At 46.3% G+C, this 20281-nt stretch overlaps 1 protein-coding gene across 2 annotated transcripts in view; it reads right to left on the bottom strand.

Annotated features, from left to right (window-relative positions):
* Window positions 1–20281, bottom strand: part of rnf31 (ring finger protein 31) — a 49164-nt gene that overhangs the window by 20416 nt on the left and 8467 nt on the right. For both annotated transcript variants that reach the window (XM_080011163.1, XM_080011164.1), the window contains exons 7-12: window positions 15481–15643; window positions 13789–13919; window positions 10051–10223; window positions 9556–9795; window positions 3481–3669; window positions 3199–3366 (exon numbers count right to left, since the gene is read on the bottom strand). In XM_080011163.1, the coding sequence (XP_079867289.1) occupies window positions 3199–3366; window positions 3481–3669; window positions 9556–9795; window positions 10051–10223; window positions 13789–13919; window positions 15481–15643 (1064 nt within the window). The remainder of the gene's footprint in view (window positions 1–3198; window positions 3367–3480; window positions 3670–9555; window positions 9796–10050; window positions 10224–13788; window positions 13920–15480; window positions 15644–20281) is intronic.

Raw genomic sequence — 20281 nt, 5'->3', positions numbered from 1 at the left:
ACTACTTTTAAGTATCTCACCAAAATAAGTGCAGAAAAATGGATGCTATTTTTGCCAGAGGGGAACGCTGGTAGTAAAAGGAAAATTACTACCTCCACAGCTCCAATCAGACCGTCTTTTCGCCAAACAAAGCAAATAAAAACTGTGGATGTATATAATTTACCCCATTTCCTGCCGCTGCACTGCTGTGGAGCAAATGGCAGATCGCTCCTGAAAAAATCCTGCACATGTTGGTCAAGATCCACCGGTAAAGGTGGATCTTGACCGCCCCAATATGGCTACCATGTCGCCATCTCTATTTTTGTGGGTGAAAAAAACAACAACAAAAAACCCCGCAAACCTGCTTGTGATCAAATCAAATCAAACGCTCATGTCGATCGATTTTCGATTTCGGAATTGTGACAACCCTATCAAAGAGGGAAGTAATTGAAAAAAGGCCACAAAAAAACCCTCGAAAATGAACAATATCAATAACATTAATAATAATAAGAGTCTTCATGGTGTAATTTATTTAGCTTATGTATTCACAATTAAATACATTTATATGCAGTCATACATTTTTTCCATGGTTAACTTTTCCAGATATGTAAACATATGAAAATAAATAATTTGGAGATTAAGTCATAACATTCAGCTGGTAGATGGCCTGATAATTTTTATCTCTCAGTAAAACTGGATAAAACCTATTAACCTAATGAATCTAAAAGACAACAAACTTCCTGAAGTACGTCCGAAAGCAGGCATAGTTGTGGTTGGTGTAAATATTTTGGCCGTGTCAAATCTACCTTTGGTCTCAGAGCTTGTAACACTCGACAAAGGGTGGTTGATGAGACTGAGACTGTTCAATTGCTTTTGGTGTACTTTGATGGAAGTATGTTGCTAGCTGCAACTGTTCTGTTACACTAGTGCGGACAGGTTTTTGTGAGAGGTAATGATTGGACATTGTCCACTGTCATTAATGAAATACCAGGTGGAAAATATATATAAAACACATATGCAACTTATTGATACTTACTCCTGCGGCACACCAGAAGGGACGTCATCAGCAACCCAAAAGTGGCGCGTCATTTGACGATTTGTCAATTCCTTCTGACACACTCGCGTAAGCAGCATTCTCAAGACTTTAAATTTAAAATTGGGAAATTTCTCAAGTTTCAGTGGGCAAGTGAATCTTTGCTTTCATTTTCAACCTTTTCATTTTCATTTTACTCGCATTTGGAGTCTTTTGAACATAGTCGAATTAGGTTAGGAGTTTGGCGTTTGTTTATTTTTCACACAGCAGCATCTGGCTTGAATACAACATGTTTTATTGCAGGAATTAATAATAATCTTTAAATACATTGTGGCTATTAACAGGAGAAAGGCAGTGTGGCTTCTTCTCCATGGGTCCAAAGGAGAAGCCAGGGACGGCAGCGGTGGGTTTGTCCCATTAACCAGAGGATGATGCAAGAGATTTCCACAATGTATAATGTATATGTATTTATTGAGCTGTTTCTGTAAAAAAGTGTTTTTAGATTAAAATTTCATAAAACATTAATAGCTTAATAATATGTTATAAATAAATCGACAGATTCTCTATTACAAAAATCTATTGCTTGACAAGTAAGTTTGACTACAGCCCACACGTCATTGACTACATTAGCAAGGAGACCGTTCCACATCCGTGTTGTTGACAGGTATGGTATACCAGACCAATAAAGGTTTTAAAACTACTCCCCAAGTATAAAGTAAAATATAAAATCTATTCCCGGGGTGATCCTTGTTTTCCTGCTGTAACAAATTTTTTTTACTTGAGGTTTAATTTGTTGTGGGGTGAAATGTATTCGTTTGTTGAAGGGGATCTATTATGCAAAACTCACTTTTTCAGTGCTTGTGCACTGTCTTTGATGGGCCTACTAACACACAGATTGTGGAACAAGACAACTCAGTCAGTCTGTTGTGAGCTGTCTGTTTCAGAAAACATGTGGTGAAACAAGTTTCTCAGCTTTCCTGCACTAATAAACGTCTCCAAGGGCATTATTCTAATTAGAACTGTGTTAGAAAAATTGCAATCCCCATCGGTGCTTCCCCACGTAGGGAAAGATGCCTTTCTCATCTGAGTAACTCCACCCACGGCTGGAGCGCGACCGGACCCCCTCGGATCGAAGCTAAGCCCTAATCATGCATGGGAAGTGTCTTGCTGGCTAATATATCCCATCTCTTGACAGGGGCCACTGTAACAATGTTAGCAATGTTATTCACTTCACCTCATCTGCCAGTGGTTTAAATGTTGTGGTTGATCGACTCATATTAACGTGTTGAAAAGGAGCATAATAGGTCCCCTTTAATTTAACTCAATAATCCAGGTTAGGACCGCACATCAGCGATGTTATATATGTGGTTGATGCATACCAGGCTTGGTTATTAAATATTCTCACTAAATACCTCTTTTGAATGGACCACTATCTGAATCTACACTCGAGTTTATGCGTTGCACCCAGAAAAATAAAGCAGAGGCGTAAAAAACTCAAGGAGCCTCGCGGCATGATGCTTTCGCGATGATAGAGCTTCCCTTTGGTGTGACCTTCCATATTGACTAACATGGCAACCTATCTGAAGCTTTGCTGCAATGCTTCCGTGACACTGTTGCATCTGGTGTGGCCCATGGGTTAACATACTGTATGGAAACTGTAATCTCTGAAAAAAAATGACCAACTTAGAACTTTAGGGCTGCCGCGTGAAAGTCGACAAATTGAATCCGACGGAAACCCGTCAGTCGACTGAGATCCTTCAAGTCGAGCAGTCGTTTTTTTTTTTGTTTTCTTTTCTTCTCCAGTGTACATTTCGATAACAGGATTACACATATAGAAGTTTCCAAAATACACAGGGATAACATTTCAATGGGGAATTACAAATAAGGGCAATCATAAATATATTTTTATATGTTTGACATGTCCACGGCCGGACACGGACGCTAACACGGCTCTCCGTGAGCCCCGATCGCCGTGCCTAGTTCCTCCAAATAAATAAACTAAAAACAGTGTGGGGACGGGGCACGACTCGTATACTCTTAGATTATTTTCTCCGTAAATAACGCATGGAGAGGGGGTGATGGGGATAGGGTCACAGAGAAAGTCCCCATTACGCACGGTTTCGTTCCATACGCACTTTTAGCCACCTTGATTAACACAATCTTCCAACTAATTCCCCATGTGGTACCTTAGCATGTCTGTCCCGGATGGCTTGCCTGGCGGCCCGCTCGGTGTCGCCCCCTGTGGTCAGCCAAGCCTGTTTGGCCTCTGCTCTTGACAGGTGCAACGTGCCTCCTTCGACGCTGGGGTCACCCTCCTTCCCACAGCCCTCGGCGGAGTTCTTACAAAGCCCATTCTGCATTGGGAAAAGAGGCCATGGGGTCAAAATTAACTGCCTTTTTGTTGTTTTGTAGAAAAGAACCATGCACAACAAACATTTCTGAAATCAGATCTGAAATTGATTGCTTACCCTGTGGTCCGCTATGGCAGTGTCGTTACCTATGGAGCAGAGTAGCGATGAACCTGCCAGCTCACAGATCTGGTCCAGCAGCAGGGGCAGCTGGGTTTTAAGCCACTCGCATGGAAGGACGCTGCCATCGCCTGCAACCCGCATCCCTGTGTAGACCTCCTCGGGGCTCATGCCTCTATTCTCTCCATCCTGAATGTGACAGAGGGGTGAGGAGGGGAATCTGGTTGGTTAAGCAAAGTGTCGCACTCCTCTTCTACTGTTTTGGTGGTCATATATTAAGGTGTATGTGTGGTGTGGTTAATTTAGATATTAATGACTTTTACTGTTGAAAAAAATTGCATCTTCTTTGCAACCTGTCGCAGTACATGTTCAAATAAACCAGGCAAAAACTTTTTAAAACAGAATAAAAGGAAAAGAAATCAACAAGCACAAGCTGCCAGATTACCAGAATGCAAGTACCAAAATAGTGTTTGCAATTGTTTTGACCAGTTCATCCCCAGTAATCAGCTTTTTGACATACACATGATGACGTTCTTTAAAGGAAAACAGCATTCATCAAAATAAATTTCAAGTAGCTTTGTCCAGATATCAGCACCGGTGTTGGTGATGGGGACTTGAATCCCATGTGGAGAATTCAGACTGTACTTGTATCTTCTCCTGACATGACTTCAGATTTAACCTTGTCTACTTATGAACAGATAAACTCCTCCAGATTCTGGAGACTTGGGACTTGACTTGTGACTTGTGACTTGACAGATCTTCCTGTCAGAAACTTGAGTTGTAACTCCAACTTATGACAAAAATAACCTTGACTTGCATTTCAGGACTTGTGAACGTTTGTGATATCGTCCCGACTTGCTGAAACATTCAACTACTCGGAATGAAAAGCAAACATTATGAGAACATCATGGGGCAGTTTCGCAGACAGGGTTAATGCAAATCAGGACTAAACTAAACCTACTTATATCAATTCAGGATGAAAAAAATTGCCTTTCTGAGATGTTGCTTGAATTAGGATGAATTAGTTCTAGACAAGGAAGTCTTTGACTAAGGTCATTGAGGACTATTCAGCTCATTCCGTCTGGTCTTGGTGCGGGTCTTAGTCCAGATAAGCGTTTCCGTTATCCGGTAATTGCCAGTTTCTGACCAGGAAAATCTGTTCATGCCCGACATATTTAAATCTCTCCAGTCATCATGTCAGGTGAAAATAGGTCCATCCAAGCACAATTTGAATTAGTACTGAGTGGATCATTTAGATAAAAAAAGGTCTGCAGATCTTTCAGGGGGGGGGGGGATTTGCGGGGTCCCCAGCCTGTCACGGTGCCTCAGATGACAATGTCAGGGGTGACGCTACATCCGTCCCCAGGACCCACGCAGAATTCGCCGGGTCCCCAGCCTGTCACGGTGCCTCAGATGACAATGTCAGGGGTGGCGTTACGTCCAACCCCAGGATCCACAAGGGATTCGCTAGGTCCCCAGCCAGTCCAGATGCCCCGGAGGACAATGTCCGGGGGGGCGCTACGTCAGACCCCAGGACCTACGCGAATTCGCCAGGTTCTAGGGTGGGAATTAGGGTGCTGAGCAGATGTCTGGGCAGGGGTGCAGACACTGTGGGCGGCCCAGCCATGACCACTATGACTGTCTTCAGATGGAACTCAACCAGGTGGTCTGGGTCACTAGACCCCTCTCCCGGTCGGAAAGGAGCCTAGCAAGTACCGGTAAGGCTACAAGGGGGTAGACATCAGGCTTTGCTGGACTTGGGCTGTTCGCAGACGATGGTCCAGAAACGCCTGGGTCGACCCGGGGCTATGGTGGTACTGTCACAGGTGGCGGTTCGTTGTGTGCATGGGGATATTCACACATATCCGATGGTCCAGCTCGAAATTCGTTATAAGGGAAGAAAGCATATGGTACAGGCTGCGGTTAGTTCCCGCCTGTCGCAGTCCCTGATTTTGGGCACGGATTGGCCAGGGTTTGACGTGTTGATAAGAGAGGCTGGGGACGTACATTCACGGCTGGTAGGGAAATGTGAGTGTTGCGTGGCGTACAGTGATGCGGAGGGGTGGTCGGCGGGCCTTTGAGGGAATAGTCAAAATCGATAGCGTATTGACATGCCTAGACGGCGTGCTCACTCACCCGTATTTTTTGGTGATTAGGGACAGGTTATATCGAGTGAGCCATGACACTCAGCAGGAGAGGAGATAACCAAGTTGTTGGTGCCAAAGAGCTGCCGGGAAATGCTCTTCCAGGCGCCTCACCATAACCCGATTGCCGGTCACCTCGGCCACGACAAAACACGACAATGGATAATGGCCCACTTCTATTGGCTGGGCATTTGGGCAGATGTGCTTAAATGGTGCGCTGCGTGTCCTGAGTGCCAGTTAGTCAACTCTCTGGCTACACCAAGTGCGCCGTTGAGACCCCTCCCCCTAGTCGAGTTCCCATTCGAACGACTCGGATGGACCTCATCGGGCCATTAGACCGCAGTGTCCGCGCGTATCGGTTTGTGTTAGTCCTAGTGGATAATGCAACCCGGTACCCAGAAGCAGTGCCCCTGCGCAGTATTATGCCCAAAAGTGTGGTGCAGGCGCTGTTTCAGGTCATCTACCGAGTCGGGATTCCGAAGGAAATCCTGACCGACCAGGGCACTACCTTTATGTCACCGTGAAGGATCGTTCGGGTTCAGTGCCAGGGAATGAGGAAGAGAAGGCAGGCCGAGGCCAAACAGCGGCAGTTGGCGTGCTTATTAACAAGTCTTTTAAATCAAAGGTGGCTCGTGGGCCGAAAAAGAAACTCAGGGCTCGCAGGGCAATATATAAGAATAGTTCTGGTTTATCCGTGGATCCCCGCTTCCAGGATCACCAGCGGTCCGTGTCGGATCGTGCCTCTCAGGCTGACTCGCCTGCACGCCCATCCAATTGCGGACACACGCACACACACTGACACACACAATTATACCTTCCAGTTTTGGGGATCAGGCGAATCAGCCGAGTCCCTCCGCTGATTAGGCTGATCCCCAGCAGCTGAGCAGCCCCGGGATGACAGACCACCGTCGCACTTAGGCCGGGTGCTGTCCGGCAGACAGCCGACTCCCCCCGGAGCGGGAGATGAAGTCCGCTACAATCATCTGGGTACCCGGCCTATGGATCACCCGGAAGCTGAAGGATTGTAGGGCCAGAAAACACCGGGTGATCCGTGCGTTGGTGTCTTTCATGCGGTGGAGCCATTATAGTGGGGCGTGGTCCTAACAGAGGGTGAAGGCTCTACCCAGGAGGTAATAATGGAGGGTGGTGACTGCCAACTTTATAGCTAAGCACTCCTTTTCTACAGTGCTGTATTTCGTCTCCCGCTCTACCAGCTTGCGGATGAGGTATAGCACCGGTCGGTCCACACCCTCGACCTCCTGGGACAGAACGGCTCGAAGCCCCCTGTCCAAGTCCGTCTGCAGACAGAAAGGAAGAGCAAAGTTAGGGGTATGCAGTACAGGCCCCCCACAGAGAGCTGCCTTTAATTCAACAAATGCCTGTTGGCATGGCTCTGACCAATGGACCGGATCTGGAGCACCTTTACGAGTCAAGTCGGTCAAGGGGCTGGACAGCGCCGCAAATTCTGGCACAAACCTCCTATAGTATCCGGCCAGCCTCAAAAACTGCTTTACCTTCTTTTTAGTCTTAGGACTGGGCGGTCTTATCTACCTGCGGTCAGAGCAGCTGCGCCCCCAAATGGTACCCCAAATACCGTACCTCCCTCCACCCAACCGCGCACTTCTTTGGGTTGGCGGTGAGCCCTGATTGCCTCAGGGACGCTAGCACTGCATCCGAGCCGTACCTAACCACTCGAGAAGCTCATCAACGCAGGGCATCGAGTAGGCATCGAACTTTGACACCGCGTTCACCTTCCGGTAATCTACGCAGAACTGCACTGACCCATCAGGCTTACCCACTAGCTTGATGGGGCTGGACCATTCCCTTGTAGATTCCTCTATTACCCCCATGTCCAGCATGGCCTCAAATTCCGCCTACACTATTTTCCGTTTGTTTTCGGGCAGGCGATACGGCCAAGAGCGGGGAGTTATCCCCCCGGATCACCCCCAGGTTGTCCCCACATGGTGGAGTATGAGGAGGGCACAGCAGGGGAGAGAACACGTCAGCAAAGCGTTGCTGCAGCACCATGACATCTGTGCTCTGGCCGGGAGAGAGATGGTCACTAAAAAAGGGCCGCAGCGTGATCTGCCAGCTTTGGAACCTCGGGCCCCAACTCGTCCCCCTCAATTGTCGCTGTGGCCAGTGCCACGGGCACGCCTTCCCTCCATTGTTTTAGGAGGTTTAGGTGGTAAATTTGGCCTCTGGACGCGCCATTGATTTTATCTACCCGCTCAAAGGCCCCGCAAAGCGTATCGTCCAACGATTGTTCCGGAGGAAAGTCCTCCATGGGCTGGACTGAGGGTTCCGGGAAAGTTCCCACCTGGGGCTCCCCCTCCTCCCCAGCAACCTGAGTCCAGCAAAGCCTGATGCCGCTCAGGAAGAATCGGGAGGGTGGAGGGCGAAGGGACGGGAGGTGGGCCTTCCCTGGGGGTCCGGAAGGGAGGCCGGTGATGGCCGCCAGGTCCGTGGTGCTGGTATCGGCCAGTCCCTCGTCAACTCCCGCGCCGCGTCCTGGCGCAGGTCCCTCGGTGGGCCCCTGTCTGGTCCGGTGCGGTAGGCTCTCGTATGGGTGTAGGACTCCCCGCGGTGCTATGGACCTGGTCCTACGGCGGCTTTGAGGCAGGCTAGATGGTGGCATCTCACACAGCTAACGGCGCGGGCTGGGAGATTGTTCACGAACTGTTCGGTGGCCACCGCCTCGACGATCTGGTGCGGGGAGTGCTTCTCCGGTCTGAGCCACCACTGGGCCGCGTCCAGGAGTTGCTGGGTGTGCAGGAACGGTCAGCCCACAGTGTCGTAAGGAAGTGACCTGAGGCGCAGGTGGTGGCCCTCAGGTGTCCTCCCAACCCGTTCCATTACCGCCCTCCGGTGACAGCGTAGCTCATCCGCTGCTCGGCCGGTAGGGCATGCGCCGCCAGCTGAGCTTCTCCTGTAAGGAAGGAAACGAGCTGCCACGCCTGCTTGCGGTCTGTCCATCTGTCCATCTTACCCTTGGCCATTTGTTGAAAGTTGGTGAGGAACGCCTCGGGATCATCCTCCCCAGTCATCTTCTGTAGCGGGGGGACGGGGGGCCCAGCGGTCGTTCCTCGCCGGTTCTGGCGTGCTCCCGAAGGAGGATCTGTATGGCCTGATGGTTTTCCCGGAGAGCCCCCTGGTCCTGCTCGCGGGCCCTCACCATCTCTTGGAACTGCAGCGCTTGTTGATCCTGCATTGTGGCGAGGGGCCGCCACCATCTGTTCTAGTGGGGAGGGCGTCCGGGATTCTACCTAGCGCTGCTCCATGTCCATGCTCAGGTGCCAGTGCCAGGGAATGAGGAAGAGGAGGCAGGGGGAGGCGAAACAGCCCCAGTTGGTGTGTTTATTAATTATTTATTATTTCCCTCCACTGATTAGGCTGATCCCCAGCAGCTGAGCGGCCCCGGGATGGGAGACTGCACCGCCTGTTTTGGCCCCGCCCCCTTGGTTCACCACAGTCACGTACACTTCGGGAACTTTACGAAGTACTGGATGTCCGCTCTATTCCACCCCTTGAAGTCACATATGGTGAACACCAAAATACCACATAGTGTGTGACATTTGACAGAGCTGCAACTGTCCCGTATCCCTTATGGCTTATTATTTTTTTTAATCCTTTAACAGCTTGAGCGACAATATACATATGTATGATGATGATGATTTTGCTAATGCTAAAATTTGATTAATACAGATCTGTAAAGTTCACAGTTTGGCAAAAGTCATGACGAGCACAACATGGAGCACACGACTCGTCCCGTTTATCCATCAACTCATCACTTAGCATTAAACGACGTTTTTGCTATGTAAAAAAAAAAAAAAAAGGCTTCTCAACAGTTTTGAAAAGCGAATATGCAGTAATCGCGGTGTATATACTGTATGTCCTAATTAGTAATAAAAAAAGCTATTGGTTTTCTCACCCTTATCAACTGGATCAGCTTGAGCCCTTCCTCCTTCATCAGCTGCTGCCTGCGCAGGTCAGGGTCTTCCGGCGGGGTGGGTGCCTCCTTAGGCTTGACGGGCAGGGCGGGGACCCGTCGCACAGGGGAGGGCGGGCGTAGTTTGGCAGGCATGGGAGCGGGCTCAGGACGGGCCAGGTCGCACATCTCACAGACCGTGGCGGGGGAATAGTTGAGGTAGGTGCAGAACTGACACACCCACTGTGGGGGGGAAACATAACATTTGCATCAAAGAACAACCCCTGTATTTTGAATGGGATGTACCGCTTTGAGGTAATTCCGGATTCGATTATCCAGAATGGCTGCTAATCAACCATTCAAGATTGTCATGGTTGGTTTTTTTTTTCTTCCGTTTCTGTTTTTTTTGTTTTATTTTTAATCAATGATTCCAAAAAATAGCCATTCTAGGCCAAATGGTGGAAGCGGGGTGAGGCTCTATGAGACCAGAAACGGCACCTGGTTATCGGGGTCACCGGGCATGCCCAGCACGGGCGCAGGTGGCCTCGGTGGTGTGACTGGCGGGTGCGTGGGGGTCACCGGGGGCCGCGTGGCCAGACGGGGCCGCTCACACACCTCGCACAAGATGCTGCTCGCCACGTTCACCACGGTACAGCTCTTACACTGCCACTCTGAGGGAGACAACACGTCAGCAAGAACACCCTCCAAACCCCCCATAACAACACAAACACACACAAATGGACAACATACACATAGTAGGCTTTATTTCAGTTAAATGGGATACAGAAATGGAATTCAGTATTAGGAATTGAATCAGTACTTGGTCTTCTGAATCAATATCAACATTGAATATATGTTTACATATGAGTCATAAAGGTTGTATTTGTTATACTTTTGAAGGCTCTACATTGCGCTGCCTTGTTTCTATAATGTGTTATGAAATAAAACGTTATAATTCCCATTGTGTCCTTCTTTTTAAGTCTGGTAGAACCTCATTCATCGATTCAAACCATTAAAATAGGACTGGCACCACATGTTTCCAGTCATTCTTACAGTAGAACTATACCAGGTATGTTGGTGCAGCGCACAGGTGCGGGTGCACAGTGCCTTAAGTTCAAGTTCAAGTTCAAGAGGTTATTCGTCACATACATATCCATACGGTCATACATATATGCAGTGAAATGTCATGACACCCGGTGATTACGCACAATAAGCTCTATAAGCTTTAAGTGCATGCTTCCAAGCATACTGAATCCATGTTAATCCACTGTTGGAGCTACACTGGCCAGGTCAGCCATTTTGGGTCTGCACGTCATAATATATATATATATATATATATATATATATAATTTTTATTTTTTAACCTGTGCTGTCAGCATGCTCAAGTTCTCAACCTGCAAAGCAACTCTTTATTAATTCTTAAATCATCAAGAACTGCTGCAATAACTCTGTCCTGTGGACAACCTGTAGAATGACAAGAGCACAGTTCTGGTTATGGAGCGCCACCACCAACCCCCCTCTTTGGAGAACTATTCATCATGTTTGGGTCTAAAAACAACTTATCACTACTCCAAGAGGGGGAGAATCACCACTGGTGAGACAAAAAAACAGAAACAAACAACATTTACACAAAAACATAAACTTTGGACGACATGTATTGAAAAACAGTTAATTAGGTCCAGGAAAACTAGAACTATAACTGGTCAGGTGGCCTCTTCCTGTTCTTGTTATGGCAGTAAATGAGGGAGGAAAGGAGAGGAATGCAACCAGAAGGGTGCTGGGGTGCACTCGAAGCAGGTGTGGTGGTGTGTGCGTGTGTGCGTGTGTGATGGGACCGCCTGTATGTGTTTCCGTGTGTGTGTGTGTGTGTGTGTGTGTGTGTGTCCCCATTGGTACTATTGTAGAAGGTCGGTATTATGTCGCGGCGCCTTCAAGCAGCGGAAAGGGCCCCAAAGCCCCCCGAACTCCGCAGCCTTGTCGACACCCTCCGGCTGCAGGAAAGCCCTGAGTACCCTGCTCTGCAGCCACAGAAGACCCCTGGGCCCCCAGAGAAGCCAGAGGGCTGTGGAGCAACCCCCACGCCCAGCCCCGAGGAGCATTACCCAGTCCCAGGGAGCACGAGGAGACCCCGTACCCCACGGGCGCACACACACAACCAACCCCCAGTTGCAGGCACAAGACGCAGCCGCAAGCATAGAACCCGGGCCGCAGGCGCAAGGCACGGACCGCAGGCCCGGATCCCGGATCCCAGCCCCACGGCGACAGACCGACACCTTGCTTGAGCCGCCCGCCCTGCGGGCGAACCAGCAGGACTCCCATGCCCCCCCACGTCACGCGCATGGGGGAGGCCCGCTCCACCGCACCCGACCAGACGGCCCACCCGGCATGAGCCGCGCGTCATCATAAATTAACACATTTAATAACTGCTGTCCTTGTGGAGCAAAAAACTAAAGACGGAGAACAGACAGTGCTTCGTGGTATTCCAGCACTTGTGACAATGTATCTTCACGCAGCAGGCAAAATATCTCACAATATTTTGACACAACAACAAACAAGTACTGACATACACTAATTAGGCACACTCTACTTTTGAAGAGTGAGTTGGTTTTTTTTTTAACTGTGCGTGGCTACGCAACCGTTTTCCATAGATACATGGGATAAAACTACATAGAAATGCTTTTGTAACGAGTGCAATCAATTTAAATGCGTTTTCAATTACATTCATTGTACCTGAGACCAAGAGCTGCCGTCGGATTTGCTTACTGATCAAGAGCGATTTTAAATACAAAGAACAAACATATACACCGATCAGCTACAACTTTAAAACCACTGTCAGGTGAATTGAATAACATCTTGTTACAATGGCACTTGTCAAAGGGTGAGATATATTAGTCAGCAAGTGAACAGTCAGTTCTTGAAGTTAAGGTGTTGGAAGCAGGAAAAATGGGAAAGCATAAGGACCTGAGTGACTTGAACGAGGGCCAATTTGTGATGGCTAAACGACTGGGTCAGAGCATCTCCAAAACGGCAGGTCTTGTGGGGTATTCACAGTATGCAGTGATTAGTACCTACCAAAAGTGGTCCAAGCAAGAATAACCGGTGAACCGGCGACAGGGTCACGGGCACCAATGGGCTCATTGATGCACATGGGAAGCGAAGTCGAGCCCGGCTAGTTCAATCCCACAGAAGAGCTACTGCACGAATTGCTGAAAAAGTTACTGTAATGCTGGCTATGATCAAAAGGTGTCAGAACACACAGGGCATCCCAGCTTGCTGCATATTGGGCTGTGGGATGCTGACCACTGTCTACCGCCGAAACGCCGAAAGTGCCAAAAATTCAACAAATACAGTTGTAGCTGATATTTCCATTATACTAAATGCTATGTATAATTAACTGGATAACTATAACTTAAAAGTGTATGCAGAGTTCGAGATCATAGGACATATTGTGAGAATCTAAACAAGATGAACATATTGTAATGTAAGGCATAAACAAGTAATAAGCAGAAATCAAAAAGTTGGACTTTTTATTTTTCCTACAATAATGACTAAAAGTATTGCCGTCATATCAGACATAAACCTTATGATCGAACTGTGTTAAAAAAAAAAATTTAAACCTCTGCCGTTTTATGTTTAATATACCTCCTCTCACGACAACATCGACGTGCGCCTGAGAGGCTTCACCAGCGTAGCAGGTAAAAACAATATATATATATATATATGCTCTGTCCCCTGCCCCTACACCGTGGCAACACGTAGCGTTAAACAATTTGTGATTAATGAGCTGCTTTATAATCGCTATCTGGATCTATTTTTCAACGCACGTCTGGCCATGTTTCCTAACCATTCTATCATCTCTTTACTTTGACATACTTTGACATTGGCTAGGGACATGAAAGAATAAAAATAAAAAAGGGTGATTATGCATGATAAGTGAACTCTTCCATCAAAATAAGTTTTTTTTTCCGGGCAAGTAACAATGAACTGACGGCATGTAAAAAATAATAATAATAAATATAGCTTAGCATCACCCCGGTTCTCTAGACTGAATTTGTTATGTGAGATATGTTTGTTGTGCACATTAGATGGTATATCGAAAAGTTGGCAGCAATTCTCATTATGTATAAAATTTACTTTATATCATGATATACATTGTGATATATATAGTATCCTGAGCAATAGCATCCAAATCAAATTGAATAAATATCAAATCGAAATAAGAACATTTGTAGAGACCTGTGATGGTGGTGGACTGAGAATCATCTGTCGCAGTACTGGACAAGGCCAGGCGGGGGCGCTCGCACATCTCACACAGGACATCCCGGATGGAGTTGACTTTGATACAGTGGAGGCAGCGCCATGATGAGCTATTGGGAGAGCAACAGCGAATTCAATGAATATCCATTTTTGTCATATAAATACACTCGTTTGTATAAATAGCATAGTAGCTTATAGCAGGGATCTTCAACCTTGGTGGATAGAGAAACAGAGCAGTTAAAAAAAGATAAAAAAATTAAATGTCTTGAACCTGGCCTATAATAACATATTTATAATGCCTTCACCCATTTATAGACTCAGTTAAGAAGAAGAAGAAGAAACAGTCTTTAATCATCACACGACACTCCACAACACATGCTTGCACACACACACACGCACATGCTTGATGGTGGCCGGTGAAATGGCTCCTCTGCTTTTGACCCATCCTGGCTTGTCCTTGTTTTTACAAATCTTAAATAGGGTTTGAATTGCTGTTTAGGCTTTTTATTATAATCTAGTCTAGGTTTGACTATGATAAGAAGTTTTTTGTTTTTTTTTAATCTATATCTAGTCTTAAATGGCCTGTGAGTAGAAAGAACAGTAAGATCAACCTTTACTCTGTTTTAACGAATGCGAAATAGGGTTTTACATGCTCTTTAATATCAATACAAAAATACAAACCATCAACCATGTCTTTTTTATTAAAGTTCAGCCATGTACCAGTTATGTCTGTCACACACAGGGGCGAATGTCTGAGGCACAGGGGCGATTTAAAAAAGAATGGATGGCCACTAGTAGAGCCATGATTTGTGCATCAATTGCACCCGTTATCTGTGCTGTCTCAGCGTTTTGCATACTTGTGTAAGCGGGGAGGGGGGCGGTATCAAGGGTTCCGAGAAGCCTGACACGGCACACGTTTTTTGTTTTGTTCAATTAGGAAAAGGAGTAAAATAAATACATAAAAAAAATAAAAATAAAAACACACTGCTTATATTTGTTTAATTAGGAGAAACGGGAAACGGGCACATTTGCCTAATGGAGAGTCTCCATTACTCATGTACGCCACTGCTCTACACTTGCCTCTTTTATGATTTAGCAGTCTTAAAGAAATGAAAAACTTAAAATAATTGTGGGACAGTAGTTATTTTGAGTTAAAGTGTTGATAATGTAAAATGGTAAGGAAATCCTTGGCGGTGCGGCGCTGGTGACATGCAAAATCCTGATGAGGCTATAGCACCACCAAGCCCCCCCTTAGTGGCAAATTGGGATTTGAATATAATGGAAATTGTCCAGCGCATTTTAAAAAATTGGCGGACCCCCTGCAGTACCTGTTGAAGATAACTGCCTTAGAGGCTTGGAATGTCAAATGAGCGCAGAAGAGTTCTGTGTGAGTTGTGGCAGAGGAGAACTTTGTAAGCGCATCCTATTTTGGCCAGAGTGACCACCGTGGTTGTCAATGGCTGAAACTCTGCCTCCACACTCCGCCTGCCTCTCATTTGAAATGAATTGAAGCCAGGCGATTTTCAATAATGTCAGCAACTTGAAAATATCTAAAAGAATGTAGGCGTGTGTGTCAATAATTATATTTCAGGGACCACAAACTAACAATCTGGAGTCTAAAAAGATCAGATTATAATAACCAAAAACTGCTGGTCAGTCCAAACTCCAAACCTGTGAATCTTTCTCATTTTAGATGATGATGTCACTGCGCTTCGATGGTGATTGCCTCGTTCTGGGTAGGAGTGGTACAGCCGGTCGCATTCTGTACACAGCCATTGGACGCAGGTGGGGCAGTGGGCGGCGACAGGGAATATCCCACAGATGGTGCAGTTCTCTGTGGGAGTAATAATAAAAACTTTTGCAAGTTAGCCAACTATCTTCAAACACAGTGAGAAGTTGCAGCAGAGCTGTACGTTTCTTAATAGTAAGGGGTTTTTGTGAGTTTGTGCTATGAGTAGCTATTAATTATGAGAACCGCTATTTCAATAAGTGAATAATAGCAAAACTATCTATTCACTGAGATACCAGCTATTCTAAATGAAACTTGCGTCTTACAACATGCAGCACAACACAGGCTAGCGTAACAATAGCATAATAATTCTCCTGACAACGAATGACGACAGTTGGGTTCCCTATCACAGGGACTGCGATCTATTACTCATGGGCCTGATCGTGAGATCTTGTAATGCAAGATTCTGCATTCACGCCAAGTGACGATGCTGCACTTCCGTCCTGCCCCTGCATAGGGGGGTACATAATCGCAGCCCGACTCCCTCTCTTCGTACTTTGTGTAAGAAGAATCCTACTCGAGATTCTTGAAATTCAAAGCATTAGAGTAGGAGCCACTTGAAGAGGACTGTCCCAGCCTGAGGTCTCTCAGCTGACAGCCGAATGGCAATCAGCATCCTGTCAGTTTCCAGCCAGTTCCCATCAATTACCAGGCGACTCCTAACCGGCTGGGATTTCCCCCCCCTTTTCATGTGTCCTAACAGGGCGTGTTTAATTTCAACTTTCGTTTTCAACTTGTCATATGAATGAGAACAGGTCTTAATGCTTTATTGTAATCTAGTTGTTGCACAGCTTTTTATTTTCAAAACAGAAGATGTTTTTGTATTTACATTTTTAAAATTACAAAGTTCAAAAGCTTTGTCATGAGAGCACTCAAAATAGGTCTATATAATTATAGTTTCAAGTTTATTGACACATACTTGATAACAGTGCAAGCATCATTATCGGTAATGAGATTCTTAGTCTCAGAGCCAGCTCGACTTAAGGGCATAAGGGCATAGTAGTGATTAAAATAAACCAGTATTTAAAAACAGAATTTAAGCCGTAAACAGTTTTTAAAAATACAAAATGCAAAGGAGTAGTGTAGAATAAATATTATAAAAATATTTACCTAAAATAAAGATAAAATAAAATAGTGGACATCTTAAATAGTCGCGGGCCACAACAATAGTGTCATACTGAATGGTAAGATAGACACAGAGTCGTAAGACAAACACTGCAATGTACTACAAAGAGGTACGACAAAACAGGTATGCAATGCAATACTTGATACATTAAAGTGACCAGTGGTAGATGATGTAAACAGCAGTTTTCCATCTTTTCGAAGTGGCCAAGTGTGTGAATTAATAGGTTCCAGTCTTTGGTCTCTAGTTTATAGTCTTTTGGTGTGTGGATCCTTCTGAACACTCAAGATTGTTTAACTGTTGACACAGTTTAAACTCCATGGTTTACTTCACGGATTAGTTGCCAACTATTAAATAAATTGCCAGCTATGAATTAAGAATGATTAGGAAGTCCTGTATGATAGTAAACTGAATATTTGATTCCCCCTCTTCACAGAGGGGGAATACAGAGAGGGGGCCATTGGTCGGGTGGGAATTTTCACCTCTCAGTGAAAAAGGGTTGATTGCTCTATTGAAATGTGGAGATTTTCGTCAATGGGTTTGCGTTTGCTATGTGTTAGGTGTGGGAGCTTCCAGACCTGTTGGGTGACACATTGATCGGCCATTAAGTGCAAACAGAGAGATAGCCCAAGGCTTTATCTGCGGCCTGCTTCGGTAGTCACTCAAAAAAGGTGTACTGCGGCCATCACACACACACACACACACACACACACACACACACACACACACACACACACACACACACACACACACACACACACACACACACACACACACACACACACACACACACACACACACACACACACACACGTGTGCTTGTGTACATAAGTGGTGCGCAGGCGCTATCATAATAGATCACGTTTTAACGTGCATTTGCATAAACTAACATTTTGGTACAGATAGTACGAAACATTGGACTGCAGTGCAGAGTATAAGCCATTGCTTTTAGGTCTTTCTCGATTCATCAAAATGTCCATGAAGCAAGCTCCATTAAGAAATTACTTTGGTGTTCCTCCACCTCCAAAGAAACGCCCGACTGAACCTGAAACGCAAAAGATGTTCTCGGAAAAGTGACGCCCGCACCGAGATGTGGTGTAAACTGTGGCGTTAAAATCCCACTCTGGCGGATAAAAACTGCGCCTTTTATACAGGGACTAAAAACTTCAATCATCCAGCTTTTGATAAGCATGCGAATAGCAAAGAGCACCAAAACGTAGTGCAAGTGATTGATAACAGGCGCATCCAGGACCAGAGACTCAGTGGCCCGCTTGACAGATGGCAAGACAAACTGAATGAAGAACAGCATCAAGCACTGTGTAACATTTTTCTGACTTAACAAGAAGTTAGGAGTTAAGTCAGGACCGCTTATCATTCACAAGATGGGGGTGGGGCGTATCATGCAGAGCATCGCACAGACCATAAGTTCAACGGAACACCAGTTGTTGTGCCTTTGCTGTGGACTATAACGAACTATGACGCAGTTTCCCAGGTACAGCACACCACGCTCACACACCTGGATGGCCGGAAGGGGGCCTATGTGAAATTGCTGTTCATCGATTATAGTTCAACTTTCAATACCATAGTCCCCCCCAGACTGGCTGTCAAGCTGCAGGAGCTTGGACAAAATACTCCGCTGTGTGCCTGGATCCTGGACTTCCTCACAGCACGGCCCCAGGTGGTTAGGGTGGGGAAGCACATGTCCAGCTCCTCACGCTGAACACAGGATGCCCCCAGGGCTGCGTCCTCAGCCCCCTACTGTACTCCCTGTACACACATGACTGTGTATACACCAACACCATCATCAAGTTTGCTGACAACACTGTTGTGGTGGGCCTGATCACCGACGGTGATGAGGAGGCCTACCGCGAGGAGGTGGCTGACCTGTCACTCTGGTGCCAAGACAACAGCCTTCACCTAAACGTCAGCAAAACTAAGGAGCTGATTGTGGACTTTAGGCGTGGATTACAACCGAGGGCGCATACGCCGCTGGTGATTAATGGGACTTCTGTCGACAGGGTGAGCAGCTTCAAGTACCTGGGAGTCCACATCACAGAGGATTTAACATGAACTTTACAAACAGACACTCTGGTGATAAAGGCGAGGCAACGTCTTTACCACCTCAGACAGCTGAGGAAATTCCGGGTCCTGGTCAAGTTCTTCTACTCTGGAGCAGTGGAGAGCATCCTGACAGGCAACATCACTGCCTGGTTTGGGAACTGTATTGCTCAAGACAGGCGGGCCCTGCAGAGGGTGGTGCGTTCAGCTGAATGTACCACTGGAACTACCCTCCCCTCCCTGCAGGACTTATACACCGGGAGGTGTAGTAGCACAGCCCGGATCCAGGGTCACAAAGGATACTCACTACCCCAACAACGGACTGTTCCTGCTGCTGCGGTCAGGCAAGCGCCTCCACAGTCACACAGCGAGAACAGAGAGACTGAGACGGAGTTTCTTCCCGCAAGCCATAAGAACTGTCAACGCTGACCTCACCAGGGTCCTCACTGAGTCACACACATAGGCTCCACTACCTTACTGTACTGTATGTAGCATACTAGCTAGAGGATGATAGCTCAGGGTGTAGAGCTGGTCGTCTAGTAATCTAAAGGTTGCTGGTTCGATCCCAGGCTCCTCCTGCTAGCATGCTGTAGTGTCCTAGAGCAAGACACTTAAACCCTAATTGCTCCTGATGGCTGCATCTGTCGGTGTTTGAATAATTGTAAGTCGCTTTGGATAAAAGCGTCTGTACTGTATATCTCCACAAACACTACCTCACTTTATTCACCTGCCACTTTAAGGCACTTATCTGTATGTACACAATAGCCTGTCCCATATACATAAGTCTGTCACCTTTATTTCTATTTTGTACCCCCACTCTGCATTACCTTTGAGTTCTTATTTTATTCTATATTACGCGACTTACTTACTGCATTACATTTTAGGAATCAGTTAGTTAGTCAAGTCGAAATTTTTAGGTAGCTATTGTGTTCAGTCTCGAACATATTGTGCGTAATCACCGGGTGTGTTGCATTGACATTTCACTGCATATATGTATGAAAGTATGTATATTTATGTGATGAATAAACCTCTTGAATCTTGAATCTTCAGAATTGAGTGAAAAACTGAAAGCAGCTGAATTTTGGGGAGTGCTCTTTGATGGATCCGAAGATCACAAAAACGGAGCAGGAAATTGTGTACATTGTTTCTGTGTCCAGCAACGGATAATTCAGCTCAGATTTCATTGGATTAATTAATCTGGGGGCCAATCGAACAGCACAGGACATAGTGGACGGACTTGTGCTACTGTTCCATGCTTGTGGTTTAGCGGAGTGGAAGACGAAATTGGTCTCAGTACGCACTGACAGAGCCGCTGTCAACGTTGGAATTTAGAGTGGGGTCGTTCCCAAATAACATCAGATGGTGGACATCGGGGATTCCCTTGTGCATATTCTGTGCACTGCCCACACCCTGGAGAACAGCGCCAAGTAAGCTGATTGCACGGTCCCATACTGTGAGTATTAATCAATCCATCATAAAGTTGCTAAGCTTTTACTTACAGA

Source organism: Zeus faber (genome assembly GCF_960531495.2).
Source record: "Zeus faber genome assembly, chromosome: 12".
In the NCBI taxonomy this organism is placed as follows: Eukaryota; Metazoa; Chordata; class Actinopteri; order Zeiformes; family Zeidae; genus Zeus; species Zeus faber.
This window is presented reverse-complemented; position numbering and strand designations above follow the sequence as displayed.